This window comes from Colletes gigas, unplaced genomic scaffold (genome assembly GCF_013123115.1).
Source record: "Colletes gigas isolate AHSC1104 unplaced genomic scaffold, ASM1312311v1 Colletes_gigas_Sc00004, whole genome shotgun sequence".
NCBI lineage: Eukaryota > Metazoa > Arthropoda > Insecta > Hymenoptera > Colletidae > Colletes > Colletes gigas.
Window position 1 is genome coordinate 8953023 of NW_025106633.1, and position 24953 is coordinate 8977975.

General features: G+C 44.2%; 2 protein-coding genes across 3 annotated transcripts in view; both read left to right on the top strand.

The window, feature by feature from the left end:
• Positions 1-19546, top strand: part of LOC122405558 (complexin) — a 205105-nt gene extending 185559 nt beyond the window's left edge. For both annotated transcript variants that reach the window (XM_043410424.1, XM_043410425.1), the window contains 2 exons: positions 10257-10386; positions 10764-19546. In XM_043410424.1, the coding sequence (XP_043266359.1) occupies positions 10257-10386; positions 10764-10840 (207 nt within the window). In that variant the 3' untranslated portion in view covers positions 10841-19546. The remainder of the gene's footprint in view (positions 1-10256; positions 10387-10763) is intronic.
• Positions 19547-19993: 447 nt separating this feature from the next.
• On the top strand, positions 19994-24679 carry LOC122405174. Its single transcript, XM_043409713.1, has 5 exons — positions 19994-20176; positions 20730-20839; positions 21460-23381; positions 23446-24063; positions 24172-24679. The coding sequence occupies exons 1-5, from the start codon at positions 20049-20051 to the stop codon at positions 24628-24630; spliced, it is 3237 nt and encodes a 1078-aa protein (XP_043265648.1). The 5' UTR covers positions 19994-20048; the 3' UTR covers positions 24631-24679.
• The last annotated feature ends 274 nt before the right edge of the window (positions 24680-24953 follow it).

The window sequence follows — 24953 nt, forward strand, 5'->3', positions numbered from 1 at the left end:
GTTTGAAAGAACGTGGTCCCGTGTACATAGCAGACCGTGTCGCGAGCTTAATTTCAACGAGCAGAGGAAGATCCTCTTGTTTTACGTCTCTCTTCTCTCCCTCGATTAACCCGAACAATTAATTAAAAAATCTTCCAGACACTGGCGGCGGGCCAACATCCGCTCGTCGCGTTGCCTCGATGAAACAATGGACGACGAGACGACCTACGCACCGAGGCGATGCCATTCGATATAACGCGCCGCCCTGATGGATTCTTCTAATTAAAAATCTCCTAACCGCCCTGGGAAATGCCCAAGTAATAACACGAATCTATTAAACGAGCCGCGTATACGCCTCTCGAAATCCTCGACGTTTCTAGAGCAGATAGAATTATTAAATTTCTAGCCCCCTCACGGTATCATCAACCTTTCGTAACGCTTTTTACCAAACTACCCGGCGAACGTTTCCTGGAGCGTCGATCGATAGCAATTTCCAAACAGCGAGCGGCATTATCGCAACGCAAACTTCGAAGGAATCCCGTTAATTTTCGAGGAAAGCCATTTAAACTCGTTCCGTAACAATGATACAGGCAAAGTTACGCAACTGTCTGTGTTTCTGTATTCGTAGCTAGCCGCTGATGCTCGTAAATTGCAATGCTATTATACAAACAATATGTTCGGAGCAACGCGCTGCGCCCCGGCAATGTCCATAGTGAGATAATATTTTACAATACGTACACCTACACATATATCTACGTATAAATTCTCGACGGTATTTGAGGTTTCAATCTAAATACGGCAAAGGCTCGTGTTTCCGTTCCTACGTTTAACTTGCGCCAGCGAAACAGTTGTTTCGTCCCAGTTTCGGCGATACGAATCGATCAAAATTAAAATAGTACCCGCTAATGGATACTGTCGTACATTTTTTATCTTTCTCTTGCCTCTTTTCCGACCTGTTTGCCCGCGGAAATTCGGGAAAACCTATCTCGACCCCCGAAAGATCCAATCGCGACAACAGGGATCCCTCTCATCGACCATTTTCCGAAAACTTCACGCGTTCGATTTTCAAATCGCGACGAATAAATAGCCCCTCCCTCACCCCAAACGAAGAAACACCGGAAACGTAGAGTACTTGTCACCGAAACCAGGGGGGGCCTAACTGAACGGCCATAAATTCAGCAAGAAACGGACAGCATGAAATAGGAGAATACCCATATGGAACAGGGATTCTAATATGATACGCTTGGATTTATCGTCGGTGGCCGCTTCGGGGCAGTATATCACGATCTTTGGCAGTATTATCGGGGAAAAAATGTTAGCGTCGCTCTCCACCCCCTAAGTGATCGATACGGTTCTAATAGAAGAATACGGACGACCAAGAGACACGGTCGTTTAAACGGAACGGCATATGTATTCCGCTTTTTGTAAACGTTTCGACTTTCCCCCGAGTAGCGAGGAGGACCGAGAAATATTACTGCACACGAATAATATTTTCAAAGAGCCCTCGTCGATTCGCTGGTTCTCGAAAGCTGTCGCGAAAAGGACAGGGATCGTCGTCCAACGATTTTCGATTCGGAGGGAAAAATGTTGCGGCAATGCTATCGCCGGCACTTTGTTCAATCGCGACGCTGCCTTTCTGCTCTTCCCGAGAAATTGCCCAAGGAAGGAACGACATTATTGCACGTTGTCGTGACCAATCCCCATCGACGTCGCCGTTGCAGCGACGATGTATTTTACCATGTACGTTATCGAGTCTCTCTAACACCGGCTGTTCTTTCTGCTCTTCGCGAAGAACCGGGGTACACTTGCCGAACAATCGGTGAACTTTAAACGCGGTCGAGTCGAACGACCGCCATGATTCTTCCTAGACTGCCGTCGCGTCCTTTCCTTTCGACGCACCGAATAAAATAGTTTCGACGATCGCTGCTTAAGCTCAAATAATTTTCTGAACGTTAAAGGAAATTTTAACACGGATTGCTTGTGACGGAATTTTTACAGAAAATATGAATACTTTGGCGCTACCACCAAATTGAGTGCGGGTCACTTGCGACCCCCATGGCATTAAACGTGTTAATGTTTCGATCGTTCGATTAGTTGGAAGCTACACATATGTATACGTGTTAAACCGTGCAGAGCGACGATAATGGATTTCGAGGGCTCGTGTCACAAACGACATCGATACGCAGGTCGAAGTTGCGCCGCGAATAGAACGATACCTACTGATTCGCGAGCCGGCAAGATACGAGCTTTTTTTAACGTTTCGATAGAACCGTAATCGGGGGGAACTGCTTTAACGTTCGTAACACGCGAGCACGCGATCGTTGTGCAGTCACGAGCGCGAAAACGTAGTACGTACTTTCGCGTCGATTCCAACCGTAGGAGGATTGCAAAGGTCGCTTTACGAGCTGCATCTAATGTCACATCTATGTATCTGCCTCCGCAGCAACGTCGAATCGTTCGTCGTTGCACCGTTGCCGGAGAAATATTTCTCAAACTTCCGCTACCGTGGGAAGAGTTCGTCGTAAGGAATAAATCTTCGAATAATCCATAGCTATAAATAACGACAACGTTTCGTTTTAATTATAACGACATCGATAAATTGATTGCTGCCGAGAACAAAATAAAACTTTGCGTTGGCCGGGCGATTAAGTGCATGATAAACCGCCAATATGAAATGTAGCCCGATTATGCGAGCGACAGCGCGCACGCAAAGCGTAAAAAACGAGCTTGGTAGGACGAGTAACTCGAGCGAAGACGCGACGAAACGAACGGGACGAGTTATGGATGCATAAATACTTCCAGCAGGTGTAGGGAAACAATATCGTCCGCGTAAATTGCGAATAGATTTGCAGCGAAAGCGAGCTCTCTAAATTCCGTTGAATCTCATAAGGATTTTATCGTAAACTGTTCGGGGGCTAAAAAGAGCTAACCGTTTCAATATCCACCAGGAAACAATTCTATTTGTCTTTAATATTTGTTTCGAGTTAGAAGAAAATTTGGTTCGTTTGCGATTGGCGATACTTAGGATTCAACAAATCGAAACGTCGCGAAAATCCGACGTTCTTGCGCGGTGTTTCGATCGTATCCGAAACGTCCGTCGCCGTAGAATTCAAACAAGCTCGCGCGTACACAGCGTGGGCGTCGATATAAAAAAAAATATAATGCGCTCGAGTATCGACACGTAGCCCGTCAATGTTCTCGATATCCGAAAGCCGGTTGCCTTTCTCCGTCCAAGATCCATGGGAATAGAAGCGCGGCTCGGGAACGAGCAAAGAACGAACGAGAAAAGTGTAAAATAGAGAGAAGGGAAACAGACAGCTTTCCAATTTCACAAATTCATGACCCGCGGAAACTGCGATGTCTCTTTGCTAGGCTGACTGACTGGTGTCAATAAAACGGCATGGGGATACCGGAGGAACGGGGAACGGGGGCGACCGCCGTGCAGGGAAAAATCAGGGATACGTAGTTCGATTTCAAATCACCCGCCAGATGGGTACTCGAAGTTACCTGTAATAGCCCGTTTCTAGGCTAGTTTGAGGCTACGATATGCTAAAAATAATATGTATCGAAAAGATGTGTTAACACTTTACCGACAGATACTCTATTTATCGACTTTTTTACCGACCAACGCTTACCGACCGATTAATCAACCGCTACCGGTCGGTAAAGTGTTAACAACCGTGGTATTCTTTGTAATCGTACACGCTAAAGGAGTTGCTTCCCGTTACATAAATAAATAAATTACAATCTTCGTCGCAATAATATGTACCGCGTTGCACCGACCACGGGTATCGTTCGATTGCAGGCTATCTTACGCTTAAATATCGTTCGGTAGTCTGAACAGAGGCTCGATCGAGCGAGACACGAACTACGTGTCGGGCTAATTAGGTTTCGACGGCGATAATTAAAATCCGGCATCCGATCGATATTGTGTTTAGCACGAATAGCGCCCCGGAGAGCATCAAAGGTGACAGCGACGAGGGGGGGGAAGAGGAGAAGAAGCCAGCCACGGGCACGGCGGAAGAGTCGAGGAAGAGAACGGACGACACGGCGACGCGAGGATGTTAAACGACGCGAAGATGACAGCGGGGGGGTCGTCCTGAAGGAGGAGAGGAGTGAACGCGAGTGGAACCACTGCCATGCAGCCGGGTCGCAGGACAACCCGAAGAGAAAATATTGAACTTAACTGGGGTCAAATTGACTCTAGTAGGGAGTCCCTGCATTCAATATGGCGACTTCCTAATAGAGTCAGGCTGACTCCTTTTAAGACGTTCGGCGGACCATCGAGAGAATACTTAAGGATGCGCTCGTTCAACAAAATCGCTAGACATTGGAATCTACATGCGTATTGCGACGTAGTTTTAGCAACGATTCCAATTCTTTTTTAAACTCGACGCGAACCGTAATATAAATTCACAGCTCGTCGGACGCTCGAAACAAGTCCGTGCAGATTTTAATTCGGACGCAGTCGCGTACGCGCAATTAGAAAATTAATCCGCGTAATTGCTGTGTCCGCGTTAATTGAATTTCAGTAATTACATCGAGCCGATATTGATGAAATATTGTAAAAGCGGAACGAACAATGTTCGATACCAAATTATTGTCCGAAAAGGAAAAAGTCTTTCTCTAGAGGCGCGGAAAGAATCGTGGAAACGTTGAATGTGCCAACGTGTCCCCTTTAATTTCGCGAAGATATTCGCTGATCGTTAAAAATGTTAACGATTCGACGTAAACTGAAACCGGATATGCGTCGATTACGAAAGTGCTCGTTTCGTTCCAGATTCTTTCAAGCCTCTCGATACGAAAATCAAACCGATCTCGTCGGTTCACCGAATCGACGAATAAGTAAGGAATTAGAGTCGTAAACGGTTTGATAATTCCGCTCGAGCAAATGCTCCGCGTGTAAATGGTACCTTGCCGTATAATTTTACGCTCGAGGAATAAAAAAATGCAGAGTGTGTTGTTTAGCGTTAAAGGTGTCGCCGAAAATGTCGCAGTGCGACGTGGCTTGCAGATGCGACGCGACGCGGCGAGTGGGCCGCTTGTGCACATGCAGCCAGTCACACGCACGGCTCGGGTAACGCGAAAGAGTGTTTCAAGATTTCTTGGGGCGGGTCGCCAACGAGTACGTCGCAATTATGCAAAGCGTCGTGACTACCGTGCACGGGCACCGGAACTGCTCGACTTCTGGAATTAAACAACGCACGGCCGTAGAGGGGCCGATAATTAAAAGACGTTGTACGCGCGAGCCAAACGACACGCGATGTGTATTATATCGTAGCGAAGCGTTACGCGTGTCGAGAAGCATTAATTAACGTCAGGATCAGTGCATCACATTTGACATCGTTGCGAGGTACGGGCGTCGTTTATCCTCGCGCTGTCTGTCTCCTTCACGCGTGCCGCCGCCGCGACGCATCGCACCAACGCGCACTCCTGTTCCCACGTTAATGGAACAGAACAGCGGAAAAACAAGGACAGACGCAAATCCCTCTCCCTCCGACACCTATCCAGAGACTATGCGATACTTACATACATGTAAACGTTATTGCGTACAAAGTGTACATAACCATGTTCGAACTTGTTAAAATTTCTACCTTCTACGCGAATCTATTTGCAAATCTTTCTCTGCTGCTAATACTTTGGGAATTCTTTATTCCGAGCATTCACTCACGTGCTTATAGTTTAATCACAGACGAGGCATACGAGTAGACCTTACGAGTCGACCAGTTTTATAGGGTTTTTCTTACTTTACAGGGTTAAGAGATTAGAGATTAGTATTTCTACATATTCTCCATTAAAATACGCGTCGTTTGCCGTTTTAAACATTAAAATCGGCCAATCCGTTCAGAAGTTATGACGTTTTATACATACGCATGAAGTTTCAGTGAAACGTATCAATGTATGGTCAGACATATTTTCGGTAAAGAATTTTTTTTCTCGGAAGTGCGTAGGATTTCGGCGGTATGTCTATTCACCAAAAATGACTGAAATTGACCCCCGCAACTAAAAATAATTTTATTAGAACGATTTGAAAATTTTCATTTTTGCCGAAAAATTTCACACCTACTCGAATTTTTTTCTCGAAACTGAGTAAGATTTTAGGGGTATATCTATTAACCGAAAATGACTGGAATTGACCCCCGCAACTAAAAATAATTTTTTTAGAACGATTTGAAATTTTTTAATTTGGTGAAAAATGTTACCACCTACTCGAATTTTTTTCTCGAAACTACGTAGGATTTCGGGGGTATGTCTATCGACTAAAAATGATTGTAATTTACCTCTGCAACTAAAAATAATTTTTCTAGAATGATTTGAAACTTTTTAATTTCGCCGAAAAATTTCAAACCTACTTGAATTTTTTTCTCGAAAATGAGTAAGATTTTGGGGGTATATCTATTAACCGAAAATGATGGTAATTGACCCCTGCAATCGAAAATAATTTTTCCAGAATGATTTGAAACCTTTTAATTTCGCCGAAAAATTTCACACCTACTCAAATTTTTTTCTCGAAAGTGAGTAAGATTATGGGGGTGTATCTATTCACCAAAAATGACTGAAATTGACCCCTGCAACTAAAAATAATTTTTCCAGAACGATTTGAAAATTTTCATTTTTGCCGAAAAATTAAGGCACCTACCCCCTGTCGATTTTTCTTAAGAATTCGTTTTTCATTTTTAATAAATTTGTTTGACGCCTTACAGAAAAGTTGTCTAATACTTTTTTGTAGGTACCCATGAGCTCTAGTTTAGAAAAAAGTTTCATTGAAATATATTCACTATTTACGAATGAGAGGTGGCCGCTAAAATCACCTCCGAATTTTCAGGTATGAACCACGAAAGTCCATAAGATGTAGGGTCTGCTCGTATATCTCCGTCTGTGGTTGAGTGTTTCGTAATATAAATGTCTTCCTGTTCTAATATCTTAGCGATGAGAATAACCGCGGCGACCTGTATAAACATCCGGATCGAAATAGCTGTTTGCGCGAAGCTGCAAGCTACTTTCGAATAGCTTCGCCCGGTAATCTTTCGCGACAGAGACCAGAGAATCGACGGCAGAGTGTACGAGTCCCGTCTGGTTTCGCATGCGGTCGAACAAAAGAACGATACACGGAATCGGAACAAAACGCGAAAAGCCGATGGGAAAAAGGGACACGAGACGCGAGCAACAACAATAATAACGAAAAACGAAATAGGAGAAAGGAGCTTGCGGGACAGAGAACGTATATAGTATTTGTAGGTATGGCTGCAATACGCGGTGTATGTCCGTAGGCGGTTACAATGCCGTGGGATGGAAGCAGCACTCGTACAACCGATCACGTGTCTGGCTTGTACCGCAATCGGGCTCATTGTCTGGTGACAAGAGTGCCGAGGGTACAAAGCATCGGAGGTACTCGGTGCGTGTAGCTGCCATGGCCTCGTAAGCGTGTGCACCGACGACCGTCATTGCGGCTCGATGCGACTAGAGAATCTAGTGTAAATAGGAAATACCGTGGTCGCGTATACTGCCGGGGTGTTACCAACCGTTCTGTCGCTTCAAACCCTAGAAATCATCGGGCGGATTCGATGACACGAGGGAATTATCCAACCGATACGATTACCGAGGTTCGCGCGAAAATCTTTCTTAAGATATTCCCAGAGCAAACGACATTTTGCAACTGCTCGAATTACAAGCCATCGCGTGGCTCGTTGCCTCGAAACACACTCGAGACGTCTCCTTGAAGAGACCGCGATATCTGGTAAAGACGGAATCAACGGAGAACGTTAAACCTGCTACTCGTTAGAGGACGAGACAACGCTTCGTTAAACGTCTCCAGCCCAGGGGAAAAGTTGTCGATTTCGGTTATTTCGTAACGTCGAAAGTTTCTCGCTAACAAAGTTTAGAAATAGCGTTGTTCGGTGTCTCCATCGTTTCCAAGTACCGACGAGAGAACTTGGCGGCCAAGCTTCCCGATTCGAGGACGAATATATCGGTTGTTGGGCGCACCGTTCGCAAGGTAAAACGCAAAAACGGTGCACGAAGAAGCGGCATGCTGTTTGCGGCTGAAAAGACATTCTTAACTGCAGTAAAGCGCTGCACAAATAGTCGTTAAGACGATTCTGAAGGGACAAAGAAGCTCGACTTTTATGGCCGGGCGTTCCGCGCTGGATAAAGCATCGCTTTTCTCAGTTTTCGAAAAAACGTTTCTCTTGTTCTCCAACATCGAGGATGAAACGTCGACGCGTCAAGGACAAGCTTTCCTTTTTATAAAAGAATACGCGAATTTTAACGAGTACCTTTACGTTTTCACGGAACGTAAGGATCGAGCAAATTGCACCTGATAGAAATTAGGGTGTTGCGGAGAATCGGAAAACGATCGATCCCGGGTATACTCGTTGACAATCCTCGAATTGCCTCTGCAAGAACGAACGATCGTAAAACACGAGGAACGTTCGCGTCGCGTAAACGCGATCTATCGTAAATGCCCGCGTACGTTTCATTTAACGAAACTTCGATAGCGTGGCTGCCGCGGGAATAGCGGGTGGGAGACGTGGGTTCAGTTTAATGCAGATTTAAACGACGATTCGTGCGATATCAAGCTGAAACGTTTGTTACGCCGCTCGTAAAACCTGTCGAACTTGCGAATGAACGCTATGAAATGTGAATCGAGCTGCCTGTCTTCGTAGTTTATTTGTTGCTCGATAAACTGCCAGAACTCTCGAATGAAACGTTTAAAAAGCTCCAACTCCTAAGCAAGAATATTTGAAAGCAGGGAAACGTTAAACTGTAGCTAATTCTCACGGCAATCAAGATTATATTAACCAGGAAGTACTTACCACAATTCTCTCGCCGTACTCGAGTCGTTAGAACACAAGACGATGATCGGGAAGAGTCCTCCACCATTCTTCAATTCCAGGCTTTTTCAGGCGTGACTTCCAGTCCGTAATGTTCGAGTCCCAGCTGAACGCCATCGCGTACTAAAACACACATTTTTGCACTCTGAAATCACGCAAATCTTGTAATATTTTCTGATTTCAAACGTATTTATCGTGTAATGTTTACCCATTGGTCGAGCACGGTAATAATTTGCACAATTCGTTTAATAGCGAAACTTTGTTCCGTGTTAAATTGATCAAGAACCACTGCGCGAGAGAGTTCGTGTTCGTTTCGCGTTCGCAGCCAAAATAATACTGACTCGTAGAAGTTCCGTTTGCCTTTGGAAGGACACGCGTGCTGCCTCGAAACCTGGCTGTAGGAAGGATAAGCTTGAAAACTATCCTCGAGTTTACGATAGATTTTATGGCTATTCAGCGGGAGGTCGACGTTATCTGGTTAGCTGGGCCCGAAATTTGCCAGGTGCGTCTCTTTGCCCGGTGTTTGTCCCTACGAGACTGTGTACACAACTGACGCGGACCTAATCCAAAGTCACGCGGATTCATAACATTGAGCACAGAAAGAAAACGTTGGAAAATACGGGCACTGTAATGTCTATGTTGACTCCGATTATATTACTGTTATTTGGCGGTCTAAATTCTAGGTAAGCGTGAGCTCTAAGAAGCGTGTTTCCCGCCTATATTCAAATGCATAACGAGGAACGAAATAATTCGCAGGATATGGAATTCTGCAAAGCATGCAACTCTATATCGGAAAATTAGTACTCTACACATTCCAACGTGTTTTGGTGTACTAAGTATGTAAGATATGAAGTAATTGCCCCGATGAAATATGCAAAATAAATGTTTTTTTGATGAGGAACAGTTGGATTGTTCGAAACTCTAAAGACTGTTATTATAATATGGGAAATTGTGCAATTCGTTTCACGTAAGTAGGTTACTCCCGTTTACGTTTCGTAGGTACGAGCCGTTCCGTCGTACGAACAGCGGCATAATGATTCTGCGCACCTATGCCGCGCAACCGCCATGCAAAACCGAGACGCGAAATGAAAAGAAGGGGTAGCGTTAAGTTAAGCCGGCTATACTCCCCTAATTTGGCACGAATTTCTGTAGCCGCCTGTACATCGTATCGTGATAGATTGGGCGTAGATACATTATCAAAGTACGAGCAGATGGCGATGCAGAACGTAACACGTTACAAATTCCGTGCAACGAGCTGCTTCGTTATCGGTGTTAAGCGTACCAACGAAAATCCTCGATCTACGAGCACCAAACGAGTATCAAACCTACTTAATTTATGTCCAACGTGAAATTTGTTCCTTCGACGTTGACCAAAGGAAACCGTCCAATTCCGCGTCGATTGTTTAGCTTCGTATTGATTCTGTTTTCATTGTTCGATTGCAGTATAACATAAAGAAACGAGAAGAAGTACAAGAGCTCACCCAGGAAGAACCTAATCCTTTGATGCGTAAGAAAAAAACGCCAGAGGAGTTGGCCGCGGAAGCTGAAGCGGAGGACGAGGACGAGATTACCAGTACGTAGATGACTTTTTTCACGATTTCGAATACCTTTTTGGTTCGCGAATATCGCGTTACGCTAGTCCACTGTCTTTCGCGAAGATTGGTCAGGTGAGCGATGCAAATTCACGGTACACACCTAGAGAGTAGTTGGACGAATTAATGCGACGGTGCTCCGACACGGCAGGGGCTGATCGATGAAGGGTTAACGAGCCATGGCTAGAAATCAAACAGCTCTCACCCCTGTTCGATTTCTGAGCAAATCTAACGAGTAAACTCTCGGTGATTTCGATGACAAAACTGTTGTCGCGCGATCGAAAAGCTAAAATAATTAGGATCGGGTCGTCGTGGAAAAGTATTTCTGTTGCGATACACGTGCGTCTGTTTGTTCCAGAAATCAGGAACACGATAGATACGCATTTACAAGAGATCAAAGCGCACGTACTGGAAGGTAAATGCGATCTCCAATAAGCCTACCTGCACCTTCGAAGCGGTCGGTAAGAAGGGTGGCACCATGTGTCACCAGGGCCGCATCCGCATCCGCCTCTCAGCCCCTACGACATCACGAGGAAGGAAACGAGTGAGATCTGACGTGTTGGAGAAACGAAGGGAAACAACGATACGAGAAGCCAGCAGCGTCGTCGTCGTCGTCGTTGTGTCGCTCGAGTGTAGATCGATTCGATATTCCGATTGGCCAGTCGTCGCTTAGAGTGTAAAAGGAAGCGATGGCACTCGAGACGCCTCAAGAAACACCCTTCGTCGTCGTCGAATCTCGAGAATCGAACAACCGATCTCGTCGAGGGTTTTCTGCGTCGCGTGGAGGACGATCTCGAGGAACGAACCCGTCGATCGTTGAGCTCGAATCGATATCGACGGGGGAAAAGAGAGAGAGAGAGAGAGAGAGATAGAGAGAGATTTTCGCGGAGGAGCTCGCGTGCCCATCGTGAAAGAAGGTATCGTCGTCGTTGCCCATATCGAGGACGGCTCTCCGACGCGAAACTTCTCAAGAGCGCGAAACAAATTAGAGGATTCACGGTGGATCTCTTCGATAGTTGACTGGAGGAGTCTTGAAAGAGAGACGAACGGAAACCTGAGCACACAAAGGTTCGCGTCAGCGCGTATCGAAATTGAACAACATCGGAAGAGCAAGGGAAACTTGGGGAGTCTTTCTGTCGGAACGACACCCAAAGAACCTCCGAAGACGCGATCGAACGACTTCGCAAACTCGAAGCTTTTGTAATTCTGGTCCTGGGAGATTACCGACGGTAGCGAATGAAAAAGGGAAGCACCTGGTCGATCGCGTCGATCGACGGAAAACGAACAACTGTCTCGAGTTCCCGCGGAGTTTGATGACGAAACGAACCAAAAGGGAATTACAGGCAAACGATTCGGGAAGAAGTTTAAGCTGAAAAGTTTCGAGAAACGAGAAGGAGACGTACGAGTCAAGATTCGCAGGGAACGAAAGAACCCGGAAACGGAGACGATTGTCAACGAGGACGATGACGAGACGAGAACAACGAGGACGCGGAAGATCGTTTGCGCCTCAGGATTCCGGAAATAGATGAAGAACGAGGGACACTGAGTCTTTTCGAATATCGTACGAATACCGTGGCGTAGAAGAGGCGTGAGCAGTCGAAGGGCGCGTACATATTTATAAATATATATATATATATAAAAATATATATATTATATATCTACACACACGCACGCACGCACGCACGTACGCGAGCGCGATATATGTGTAGATTCACGGACATACATGCGCGTGAGCGAGCGTGGATGCGTACGCGCGTGTGCGTGGGTGTGGGTGTGTGTATAAGAAAATACGAAAGAAGTAAAAAAAGACGTAAAAAAAATCTAGCACCTAAGTTTCTAGCGAATTTTTCGAATAGCGGTAAAATGACATGAAACTACCGGTAGCAGAGTTACGTAGTCGCTAGTTCGTTCGACGACTGTTCAATAACAAGGAGATCAGAAAGGAGGGAGTCATTAATATTTATTATTACAGTTATCGATTATTCTCACAGTTTATAACCACGGTCATTGTTCTTATTATTGTTACCACTGGATGTTTGTATTTAGAAGACGAAACAAAACGGTAGTTAAGACAAGGATCGAGGGCCACGAGAAACAAACGCCAATAGACTGAGAGGCCAACGCGCGAAGACTGCGATGGACTGGTCGAGAGAGAAAACGAAACACCGGAAATATGAGAGTAACCGGCGGCCCTTGCTCTCCCTTCCGTCCAAAATTCGAATTATCTCCCCCCCCTCCCCCCTTCCCCCTAACGTAGCTCGATCGCGAGGGTAGCGAGACGCGTAACACCTGAGCAATTCTTAGGGACACTTTAGTTAGAGTACGTTACCAAAAAAAAAAAAGAAGAAAAATTATCTGTCTACGAGCAAACAAAGGCAAACAAAAAAATGAAAAACGACAAAAAAAAAATGATATCGACGAAACGAGAACGCGTTACTCGACTACCGTGAGATGAAAAATGCCTTTCTTTCACATTTATACGATGCGTTTTTATCGAGCGTAATTGTACATGTAGGTTTAATCGATTTAGTGAAAACAAACGGGATTCACGCGTATTTTGACGAGGACGGGAACACGACGCGGCTCGATCCGTTCTCGAATAATGGACCTTCAGGTGTTACCGATGGACAAACCTTCGAGCCAAGTAGCCATCGTTGCATCCCTTCACGGAACGATTCACCGATCATTTACCGTGATTGTTGTTGAAAGAACAACGCGTGAACGACGGTGGACGGGATGGACAGAGAGCATCGACTGCCGGCAAATTAATGCGAGCCTTATACATATACGGAATCCAAAGACAGGAACACTAAATAAATAATTTGCTCAGACAATACCGTTTCGTCGAGACCGTTTCTGCCCGGTGTGAAAGGTCGAGGAGGCTGAAAATGATTTTCGGCAAATAAAAATTTACGTTGTAGATCGACGTTGGTATATGTATAAGGCAAGATGTATCTGCGATAGACGTAGGATGCGTGAAACTATGTGTTTTTTATTTTTTTTTTTTTTTTTTTTCGTTTGTTTTTATACGAACGAGGGAAAGATTGGTACGAAACGGTACATTGTTATGTTCGATATCGTTCCTCGTTCTTGATATTGATCTATTCTTGTATCTTCTTGATCATCGAAACTTCTCGAATCTCTTTCGATCGACTATAGGATCCTAAAAGCAAACTAACCTCTGACTTTTTTGAGAGATTCCCCTGACACGCGCTCTGTATCATACTCGACCATTCGGAATATTCGCCGATGATGTTTGTCGCGTGACAAGAAAAGAACCAGAAACATTTAAAACAAAAAGCAAAGATCGAACGAGTTTCCTCGTTACTTCGAGTAAAGCACGCTACGTTGGAACCACGACCCCGATTCGCTTCATTCGTAAACAGCAACTTGAAACGATAAACGAAAAATCAGAAGTCGGAAGGCCTTCTATCCAATAAACGTTTTAACAAAAAAAAAAAATACGAACGCATGTCAGCTTTCTGTATGTCGTAAAAAGCATTCTGTTGTTGGTTCTCGATGTAAATGCGCGTATCTGTTAGCTGATACCGTAACCGATTTCTTCGTTTCGATTCGCGTTACTCCGCAACAGACTGCAAACAATACTTTCGACGCCATTAAAAAGAATCGCTAACTTTGAACACGATACAGCGTTCAACTTCTTCGGTTCGACAGGAAATTCAAGAGAACGTTTCTTCGAGTTATTCAGACTCTCCTGTTGGCGGCTGTTTGTCCGCGGGAAACAAACCAAGAACTTTTCGACTTTATATTCCTCGAGTCAACTAAAACAACTTTCAAACGAAGGCTCGATCGATCGCGGAAGCTTGGTTTTACGACCCCGAATAATCTCTGTTTTTTACTTTAATCGTTCGTTTTGTTTGTCGTTCCCCCCTAGGAGTTGCAGAGTAATTCTGTGCGGAGTTTCGCAATCGTTGCACGGCAAGTAGTTGAAACGAAATAACGAGAAAAAAAAAAAATGAAGAAAAAGTAAAAGCCTCGGATGTGTGCTTCGTGTCTACTCGACGTAGTCTCTCTCTCTCTCTCTCTCTCTCTCTCTCTCTTTCTCTTTCTCTTTCTCTCTCTTCCTTTCTGTCAACGTGCATGCTACCTGCGACGCTTCTCTATCGATGTCGATGTCGTTGGATAGATCTTCTTTGCTATGGCTTCTCTTCGACTGTCGGACGATATTCGAACATCATTTTCTCATTCGCTCACTCTCTGTTTCTCTCTCTATAAACGACGCTTAAAATGTACCTAAAGAACGATCCTACTTCATAATTCCGTGTCCCCGTTCCCCGTCCGTTTCTCCGCCGATCGAAATCGAAAAACTTGCCTCGCAGATTCAGCTTGTCCCGTAAAATCTACACGATACACACTTCAAGTCAATTACTCAATAATTAATCCAAAGATATAAATATATATATACATTGACGCTAGCGAGAAATACACGCTCGTACATTATTTTTCTTTTCCTCTCAACATCTCGATATAAATAAATAATTGTAAAGAAGCGCACGCAAGTGCGCGAACAGTCCCATTCATACGGGACTCTGAAAGTTTCAAACGCTCGAAAGAGATCGTTATTCGCTGTCATTCGCCGCCAATAACGAAAGGATAAGATGCCCGACGCGGCATTAAAATTATTCCGTCAACTTCGAACTTCGACCACGTAACTATCTAGCAGGCAGCTTACTACTTTCTCTCGTCTTTTAATCGTAGCAACTTTCTCTCTTTCAATATCCCTGCTGAGTGTGATCCCCCATGCTCTCGATGTTCTCTTTAAAAAATCACGACTTAACTTTAATCGTCGCGCGAATACATGTGCTAAAAGAAAAAAAAAAAAGGTTAGACCGCAAAATAAAAAATTAACCGAAATCTTGCTGTTGTCGCTACTGTTTACTGCTGATTAATGTCCTGTGTCGTTGTTGTTTCTCGATGTGATCAGCATGAATGTTGTTCGTCGCGTTGTCTAGTCGTTGTTAACGTTTAACCGCCGACGTCACTCTCTCTTGTTCTTTTTATCAACGATATTGTTAAAAGCTTCGTAATGTAAGTTTCGACGAAACGATTAAAGCTTCGTGTGCCTTTGGTCTCTGTATTTTAATTGAAACGTTTTACAACCAACGGAATCGTTTCGATCGTGTTTCGTTTCGTTCGAGTTCTTTCTCGCGAATCTATTTACGCGTGAGCTCGACAATTCGTAGAATTTGGGTAAACAGGCCGATTGCCGACGATTTTTCACCGCCACGAGCACAACAATAAACACGTAGTAAAGATAAAAACAGAGTAAAAAGAAAAAAAATGGTGAACGATTCATCGAAAGACAGAATTTACGCGGGACGATCGAGAAAGGGAACGTCCTCGATAAACAAGATCTGCTTTCCGGGTTCCAAATCGTCTGTTTCCATCGAATAGAACGGCTATTTAAAAAAAAACTAGAAAAAGAAATTCCGGTCGCGAAGAGAAATCAACATCTCCGGATTGTTAAAAGTTTGCGAGCGTCAGTCGCGCGAATACTCTCGAGACTTTCTCTTGTTCTCTAATTTCTTTTATACTTTCTGTAATTGCTGTCTGTCCTCGACCTCCTAAATTCCCTTTGACGCGTACTCGAACTTCGACCCCCCTTTGTCCCTTCGCTTTCTTTCCCTTGAAGCCACCCTAAGCCGGCACGCGGCACGTGGCAAGTGATACAAACAAATATACTTGAATCTACTTAATTCGTGTTTCATAGACTTTAATCCAGGGGGAAAAACGTAATAAAAAAAAAAGAAAGAGGTGAAAAGGAAATATCGCGACGCGCGTCCCGTCTCGACGGATCCTCGAGGAAATTGCCCGGAAGAGGAAAAGAGTCGGGATGAAAAAAATTGCCTTTCGATGTTAAAAAAAAAAAAAAAAAAAAAATAATCTCGCGCCGTTTACTCTAATCACGACCAGACGTTCCGTGATCGATATTCGATGAACAAGATCGACCCGTCCCGGCGAGACGCGCGTCGTAGCGTATTTAAACCTACCTTTCTCGGGGTACTTGATTATCGGAGCCAAGCACTTAAAGGAGAACAAACAATACGCAGATAATATAACCGCGTTAGATACGAAATGCGCCGAAACGTTAAGATTTAACGAGAGATGTAACGCTTTTTTCTCCATGTAAATAGTATCGCGTGTAACCAAAGAAACCCCCCGCGTGTAGCGTAACTACAAGTTTTCGAGGCGTAACCGTGTCAAGAAACGATTTAACGGATGAATGGACGACGAGAGATGATCGTGTTTCCGTGGGCCTCGGGGGATACCGTTGCTCCGCGGAGGACTTCCGGTCGCCGCGATCGGATCCACGGTTCCTCCGTGGCGTCGGAAAGTAAGCGACTCGCGAAAGAGGAAAACCGACTCGACTTATTCAGAGACAACGACACAACGCATTATAAAGTAATAATTGATAACTTAACGTTACAAATCGTCGTACTATTGTTAATACTCTCTTACGGTGCGAGGACGATGATCTCAACGACGTGTGTGCGTTCCACGTGTGTAAGAAAAATTAAAAAAAAACAAATGAAAATGAAACGTACGCGCGTATCGTGCGGGAATAACAAAACAGATTAGACGATAAGCGAGTGATCACCCCCCCGTTAAAACGGAAAAATTTAACAAAAAATGAAAAAGAGAAAAAAATGACAAAGTAAACGCAGCAAAAAATCACAATGTTAAATAAGTAGATGTTAGCTTTGTATACAAGAGAGTGCCGAGAAAACCAAGACAATTAAGGGGAAGAGAAAGGGAGAGCTTCGATACGATTGGCGAGAGTACCGAGACCGAACGAAAACGCGAAAAAAAAAAAAAATAAACGGTTCTTTCAGCAGCTGCCATTCGACGTGATCAACATCCTCTCGAGCGGACTTGTGCGATTTTTTGGATCGAAGCGGGTCCCCCTGTCGTTCGAGTCTCCCGTGGTTTTAACTTTAAAGTGCAAAAAAAGAAACTTGCAGAATTAGTTTTACGCTAGTCGAGAATATACGATTGGATCATGGTGCTAAATTTTCGGAAAGGAAAATACAAGTTTATGGTTGATCCAATGAAAGTAACGAGTTTCTATAGAGTTAATTCGACGAGCTTGGTCGCTTCAAAGTTACGTCCCCGTTCCAACGAATCGAAAAATTGTGCGAAATTGTCATTTGGCGGCGACCGTGGATTATTTGTCTCGGATTGGATCGCTCGAGGCTGCAGAAACGTTTACGGATTCGTTTGTAAACACGCGAATCGGTACGCGTACGGTTTCCAGGAATATTATGACACCGTAACGTAACGGATTCTCATTGTTACGTGCAGCCGCGACGAGCGCAATGTTTTCTGGGAATTCGAACGACAGGGCGACTCACCGTGTTTACGATGTCGAAACGTGCTGCTTGGATCTCACAATTGTACCGTGCCCCGGTGTCTTCGTGAATTCGTTCAACCGAGAAGCAATATTCTAGATGCCTATAATTTACTACTATCGTACGTGTCTTTAACGACAAACGAGAAGAGAAGCGACAAAAATTAGAAACGCGCACCGACACACAACACACAAACACTCTCAGACACACTGTTGTACGTGTTTAAGAACCAAAGCGTGCAAACGCTCGTCAAACAAGGAAACAAAAGAAACGATATACTTTTCGGGGCGTTCCTTCTCACGGTTACTTGAAAAGAAACATGGCTTCGCGTTCGACGCCTGCACACGTTCGCGTCGATCTCCATGTAATTTTGTATCTCGATGTTCAAAGGCACGACGACGCGTGTCTGATTACATGCAACGACCAATTATTGTAATCGTTACCAATTAGGGTTGCGCGAAAGCCGTTAATATCTTGCGAAATATTCGAAATACAGGGAAACGGTATGACACGGGAGCGACCGGACGACGTGAAACGTTCGCGAAGGAAGCTTTCCGTATAATCGAGACTACGGGGGAGGAGAGGAAGACGATATTCGAATGCCCAAAAATCGCACGAAGCTTGCTCGACGAACAAAAGAAAGTAAATTTTTTTAGGAAAACGAATGACAACTAAAAACAGGGAGGAACAAAATCTCTTGTGCGACGTAGCGCGCCTAGTAGCTAAGTAACTGGAACACGAACGAGTTTGTTGTTAAGCGTAAGAATATTATATAGCATTTGAAAAGACAAAACAAGTAACGCCGGATGGATCGATGATGATGATGATGATGATGATGAATATAATAATATTATATTGTTGTTAGATTATGTATAATATATATGTATATGCGCGTGTGTGTATACGTATATACATGCATGTATATATATTTATGTATATATACATAAATTGATACATAAATAAAGTAACCTAAATGTTAAGCGACCACTTGTTCACACGTACACGGACATTGACACACACGCAGACACACACATCGAGCACACAAGAGTTAATCATTTATTTTGCAAAGCGAACAACGGACGTGGAATAAAAACGTATATTTCGATAATCGTTTAAATATGATTTGTTTTTATCGCGTACTCGAAGGACGAACGTCGAATCGTTTGGTCGTTGTGAAACGTAAACTTTACAGGGTTGGCCTTTTTCACAGCGATCAAAGGGTATTTCGATGGTCGAACCCGAGGACGATTATTGATATCGCGACGCGATGAAATTCGACTAACACGCATGGAAATGCAACGATTCACGAGTACCGTTTACACGCAGGCAACAATACAAAGGGATTGCTGAACACAAGTACGAGGAGTCAGCATCTCCAAACGGTAAACCCACTTCTGGGCATGTTCTCGGCTCTAGGGTACGTGTAAAAAATGCATACAGACCTATTTTCTCTATTCGTCTCTCCCCCTCGACCCTTGAAACGACGCGGATACTCTGCAAGCCGCGTTCCAGGAAACGCAGACACCCTGAATTCCGTCGTTTGAATCGTCAAGGGGGTTATCGTCGCCACTAAAAATCCACAGATCGAACGAAACTGTAACAAAGCGGGGATTAAATGAAACAAAAATACGAAGAAACGAAAAAACAAACAAAGAAAGAGAAATGTAAAAGAGAAGTATAATCGAGCTTTCCTCTTCCTACGTTGTACAAAAGGTTCACGACCGTTTCTTTTTGGCTTTCACGGCGGGAGAGAAGGTACAACACAACAAGAGATAAAATAATGAAGAAAACGCGAAAAAAACAAAAAATAAAGAATAAAGAACGATTTTTAGGGGCGAGCCTCGTCGTTATAGCTCTTAATACCAATAGTAATATTACGAGTAATAATAAACAAAAATGAATTAACCAGAATATGCGTTTATGTTATTTAGTTCTAAAAAATGGAAAAAAATGTAATAAAAGTCAATCGTGTTACCAACTCGATCGCCTACTTCTTTCACGCTCCTCCCCTTCGATGCAATAATGTACGTTTTTCGATTTTGCAATTTCGCAACGACCTCAAATATACGTTGGAATTCCAACGATTCGAATCGTACGTTTCGCTGTGCGTGCAATCGATTTTTCGCAACGGTCGATCGAGCGATTTCGCAACGTCTCCAATGCTTGGCATTATTTTTCGAACAATCGACCCGCAGTACGAACAAAACTAGCCAGCGAAACGTTCGAGATCCACGATTATCAGGAGATGGAAAGCAACTGAACCGACGACAAAGATGAGCCATTGCAAGCACAGCTTTTGCGTCTCGTTCCTTTTGGGCGTTCTCGCGACTCGCTCTTTCGTTGAAACGTTTAACGTCGACTTTGAATTACCCGTCTCGACGCCCAACGAGAAATTCTTCAGGTATGTACCCTGAATTTATTTAATAATGATTTATCTATAAAACGGTACACGAAATTAAATCAATAAGAATAGGAAACAGTGTGATATGCAATATAGTTAACAAGCGTTTTCTGAATTGGCTCGGTGAATTTGAAAAAGTATAGCGAATCTAGAAATTTAGTCGACGATATTTTGTGTCAACAATTTCGTGTGCGCGACAACGTTCGAATTACGAGAGAACGACGGAACGTTTCCTGTTACCGTGCGCCGAAAACCATGAAGCAATTTGAGATCAATTTAAAAGCAATCAATAGAATGCAACGGGCCGATATGGACAACGCGCGAAACTCTGGCGGAATGACTCTGCGCCGGTATATGCTTTGAACGAAACGCAATCCAATCTAGCTCCGACGAAATGAAACGTGTACGTGTTTTAATTTAAATTTCAAACCGTCGTCTTTCGCTGGCTGTCATCGATCGTGCGCGAAAAGTGATACACCAAGGGGACCAAATATCGTTGTCGTACCTTGGACGCGCGCCTTGGACGTTTCACTTCCACCTTTTACCGTTTCAGCGCGGATTTACAAAGAAGCGTACGCTCGACGAAAGCTTTGAATCCTGCTTTCCAGTCTGCGGGCCAGAATGTTCGATACGAGGAGAGGAATGACAACTTCCCATTGCCCGGTAAGCTTAATTCTTCTCTAAGAATACCGGTTCAGTTGTTACAGTAATGATTCTTAAAATGAACGTGATTCGTAAATTGAACGCTTCCGTCCCTTCTGAATTCGATTTCTGCGGCGATATCGGTGCGTGTACGCGTCTGCTGGCGTTGAAATGCGTCGAAAATTCGACGTTCGTTTTAAGAATCATTGCTGTATCGCGGTTAATTTGGACCCTAATGTACCGTGCATCCTTCTCGGCCAATTTCGCAGCCGATGCAGTATCCTATGGCCAGTCAGTTGCAGAAACGGCCCCAATTCACCTACACAATGCTTTATGCGTGGGTGGACGCGCAAACGGTATACGTGTTTGTGCGTGTGCAACTGCATCGAGCCATCAACCACCTATGCGGTAGCTCGAGCGTTAGACGCTGCGAATTTACCTTGCATTACTTCAACCATTCGCGTTAATTGCATGCAAACGCTTGGCTCGAACCGTAAACGCTATTTCCCCGATGAGCTTAATAATTTAGCCAAGGACGCGACCCTAAATCCCTTCGGTGATCTTCTTTCCGAACAATAATAACACTTGCTGGAATTCTTTCTGATCGTTGTACAATGAATGTTACATTTTGTTCGATGCAGAGTCCGATTGGATCTTGAAGGAATCGATCGATGGTTCGAGGAGTTCCAAGAGAGACGTGATCGCAGAGAAACGATCCAGAATCGACGAAATCGTCGAAGAGCGTGCAAACGATCGACGAGGCAAGAAGAGGAAAATCGCGAGGAAAGAAATCCGGCCGAAGATCGTGGAGCTGGAAAGCAGCGACAGCGGAGAAAACACTTTTTACGGATTCTTCAAGACGGACCCGATCGAGGGCTTCCCGGAAGGTGACGTTTTCGTTTCCGCTGGCAACTATCCGCGAAACAGCGACTACGATCACGCTCAGGAGGAAGTGAGAGATCCAAAAAACGGGAACGATTATCATCCATCGTACGAAATCGATGAACAATTCGGAAAACCGAAAACTTCCAACGATCGTAGAGGATCTATCGAGCTCTGGGAGGCTGAGACCAACGAACGCGACAGAAACGGTAGATCGAGAATCGAATCGAGCAACGAAGACAACTTGAGACGATTAACCGGTTATCACGAGTCCAGTGTTTCTCCAGGCGATCGTCAAATCGATCGAGACACGTTTCGATTTATCGTCAGGCCTATCAAAGCTAAACAGATCGACGATGGCGTTCGACGTGGCAGAAGGGATAGAAGAAGCCCCGATTTGCGTGCTATACTCGAACAAGAAATGATCAACGAAGACGACGCCAATTCGAAGGATTGCAAGTGTAGGGTAATTCGACGGTCGAAAGGTTGCTCCTGTCGGTCGAAAAGAGGTGCTCCCGAGTCTCTGGAATCCGAAACGGACACGGAAATGGTCCCAGGGCGAGAAATGGCATCGAATTTGAACGTAGCCGACTTGATCTCTCACGATGTTGCAGATACAGAGATATTTTCGGAACTTGGAGACTCGCCCATGGAGACACTGAAATTACAGACCGAATCGAACAACTCTAAAATCGTACGGGACGCAGAGTCCTCGAAGATGACTCAGGAAATCCTAAAAGAGACGGAAACGTCTTCGAAAAGAACGTTCGATCGCGATGGGAACGAGTTTTTTCGTGAATTTAAGGGGACCACGGAACAGAAACCGTCGACTGATATTGCCCAAGATACTGCACAGTATACTTGGAGTAATTGGGAAAATTCTACGCCCCTCGACAGCAAAATGGCGGAGAAAATTGAAGTCCCGGAAACTTCTAGCGCGACGTTCGAAACGTCCACTTTATCGGATGAAGATATCTCGAAGGAGCCCGAAGACGATTCTGATGGAGATAAAACGGAAACGGAAGTTTCGTCCGGGACGCCTGTAAACGCTGAGGATAAGTCCGGAGGTCCCGAAATTGTGTCGTCGAGGAGGATAAAAAACTCTTCGAACAGGGGAAGCAAGTTTGGCGAATCGAAACCATGGGAATCGCGACTGTTCGAAAGGACCAAGTTATTTTTGACGTCGAGGAGGAACCTCGAGAGGAGGAGGGAAAAACAAGCTGTGGACTCTGACCCTAAATTGGGTTCGATCGATAAAATCCGACGGGTTCGAAAGAATCGAGTGCAGCAGATTCCAAAATTGAAAGAGGAAGGGGAGCAGAAGATGTTGCAAGACGTCGAGGGGGAGGAGGAGAGAAACCTGAAAAGGAGGGAAGCTTGGGAGGCGAAAAAGGAGGAAAACGCGAGCAAGGAATCGATGGAAAATAAGAGTCTACCGATAATCGAGATCGCGAGAGCACGGAACGTTCGAGAGAGGATCTTCGATCCGAAAAATCAGCAGAATTTCTATGATTCAGGGATCGTCGAACTCTCCGATCCAAAGGTAGCTGCAACGAGAAGATTTAACAGCAATAAGGAAACAAAAGACGAGTCTTACGTTGCGCTGGTAGAAACTTTGGAGAATCCACGAGTCTTCTATTATCGAGAAAAGCCACAGAACGAACAGAGGAAAAGCGCTCAGGTAATTAATTTTTTTTAACATTATTTGAGATAAAGGGATAGATAAAGTATTTTTATTTTCATAGGTACTGTTGACAAATCCGCATTTCTACGACAACAAACACGAAAGCCTCGAAATCGTTGATGATTCGAGCGAGGAGGATGAACGAGGATCGGACGAATTCCCTGCGGGTCGAGAATTGTACATAATTGACCCTTCCGAGTACAAAGGCGGAGAGCCCGTTTTGAAATTGTACAGGGACAGATCGAAACCCAAAAAAATTAATGCAAAAACGATCTCGCGAAATCCCGTGTTCTACAATCTTTATAAAATTCGTCGAAAGAACGATAACAGAGTCTCTGGTTGGAGAGATTCTCAAGAAAATGTCCAAGAAAATTTGCCAAGGAACCGAAACACTGATGAACTTTTAAGGATTTTAATCGACGCCTTCAATTTGCAATTCGACGACAAATTTTTTGAGAGATTAACGAAACAGGGCTCGAACGGTGATAAAGAAAATGTCGTACGTTCGTTTGTGGCGAAACCGGAAAGCGAGGAAGACGATGAATTCGTAGAGATTCGCGACAGCGACGAAGTCGTCGAAGAGGACGAAGACGCCAACGATAGTCGCGAAGGAAACTCGAACGAGACGTTATCTGGGAAACTTAGCAGGCTTCGAAGACAAGCGCCGGATCAAACAAAGGTGAATATAAAAGTGAATTGATTAACACGACATTGTTCGAGTTGTAATACCAGCGAGCTCGAAGCAAACAACTTTGATGCTACGATTAATTTTGATTTTTATTTACAGGTGCAAACGTTGGAAATTCAAGGCTTGGAGGAAGTTTCGAGCCCGAGGATTCTAAGCGGCATAGACGACGTCGAGAAATCGATGGTTCAGAAAATACCCCTCGAGAAGTATACACAAAAGGAGAATTTGTCCGTCAATTATATTAATGACTGGAGGGATCTAGGGAGAAACGGTAACGAGGATCGAGGATTGCCATCGTTCATAGAGGGCAGCATACCGAAACTAGAAAACGTTGTGATCGATGGCTTGGAGACGGCTAAAAATATCACGGGATCGGTGGAACGATTGATTGAAAATCTGGACAAGAATTTTAACGAGACGTCGGAATCCAGCGAACAAAGCGACTCGGTCGATTCTGAATCGATCGCCACCGATCATAACGCTTTTTATAACGCGATAACAAATGTAAAGAAATTTTTCATGTTCCTTGGCGGAATTACACATATTTTACGAGGATAATACCCTATACTACTACTCCCTATCATTTATCTGTTATTTATACCAATTTATAAGATTTTGTACGATTTTGTAATTTGAAAATATACAATAAAATACATAACATTTCAAACGATTTACGTTCTCAATGGAAATGAAACCCTTTCCCAAACACAAAATCCATCGACTTGGAACTTCGTTGTGCGCCGTCAGAAATGTTTATAAACTCGTTAAAATCCACAGTTGGCGAAAAATATGCTCGCAGAAAATTATTAAGAATAACATAAGTCAGGGGGCTATACTCGAGGCTGACATTTTTCATTGACATAATTTCTCGATGTCCTACG

What these genes read in the sequence shown, in the direction of transcription:
- LOC122405174 (XM_043409713.1), top strand. Translation starts at nt 20,049, where the DNA reads ATGAGCCATTGCAAGCACAGCTTTTGCGTCTCGTTCCTTTTGGGCGTT. An exon ending in TGACAACTTCCCATTGCCCG is followed by an intron (nt 20,840 to 21,459) that starts GTAAGCTTAATT and finishes TGTTCGATGCAG; the next exon opens with AGTCCGATTGGATCTTGAAG. An exon ending in AAGCGCCGGATCAAACAAAG is followed by an intron (nt 24,064 to 24,171) that starts GTGAATATAAAA and finishes TTTTATTTACAG; the next exon opens with GTGCAAACGTTGGAAATTCA.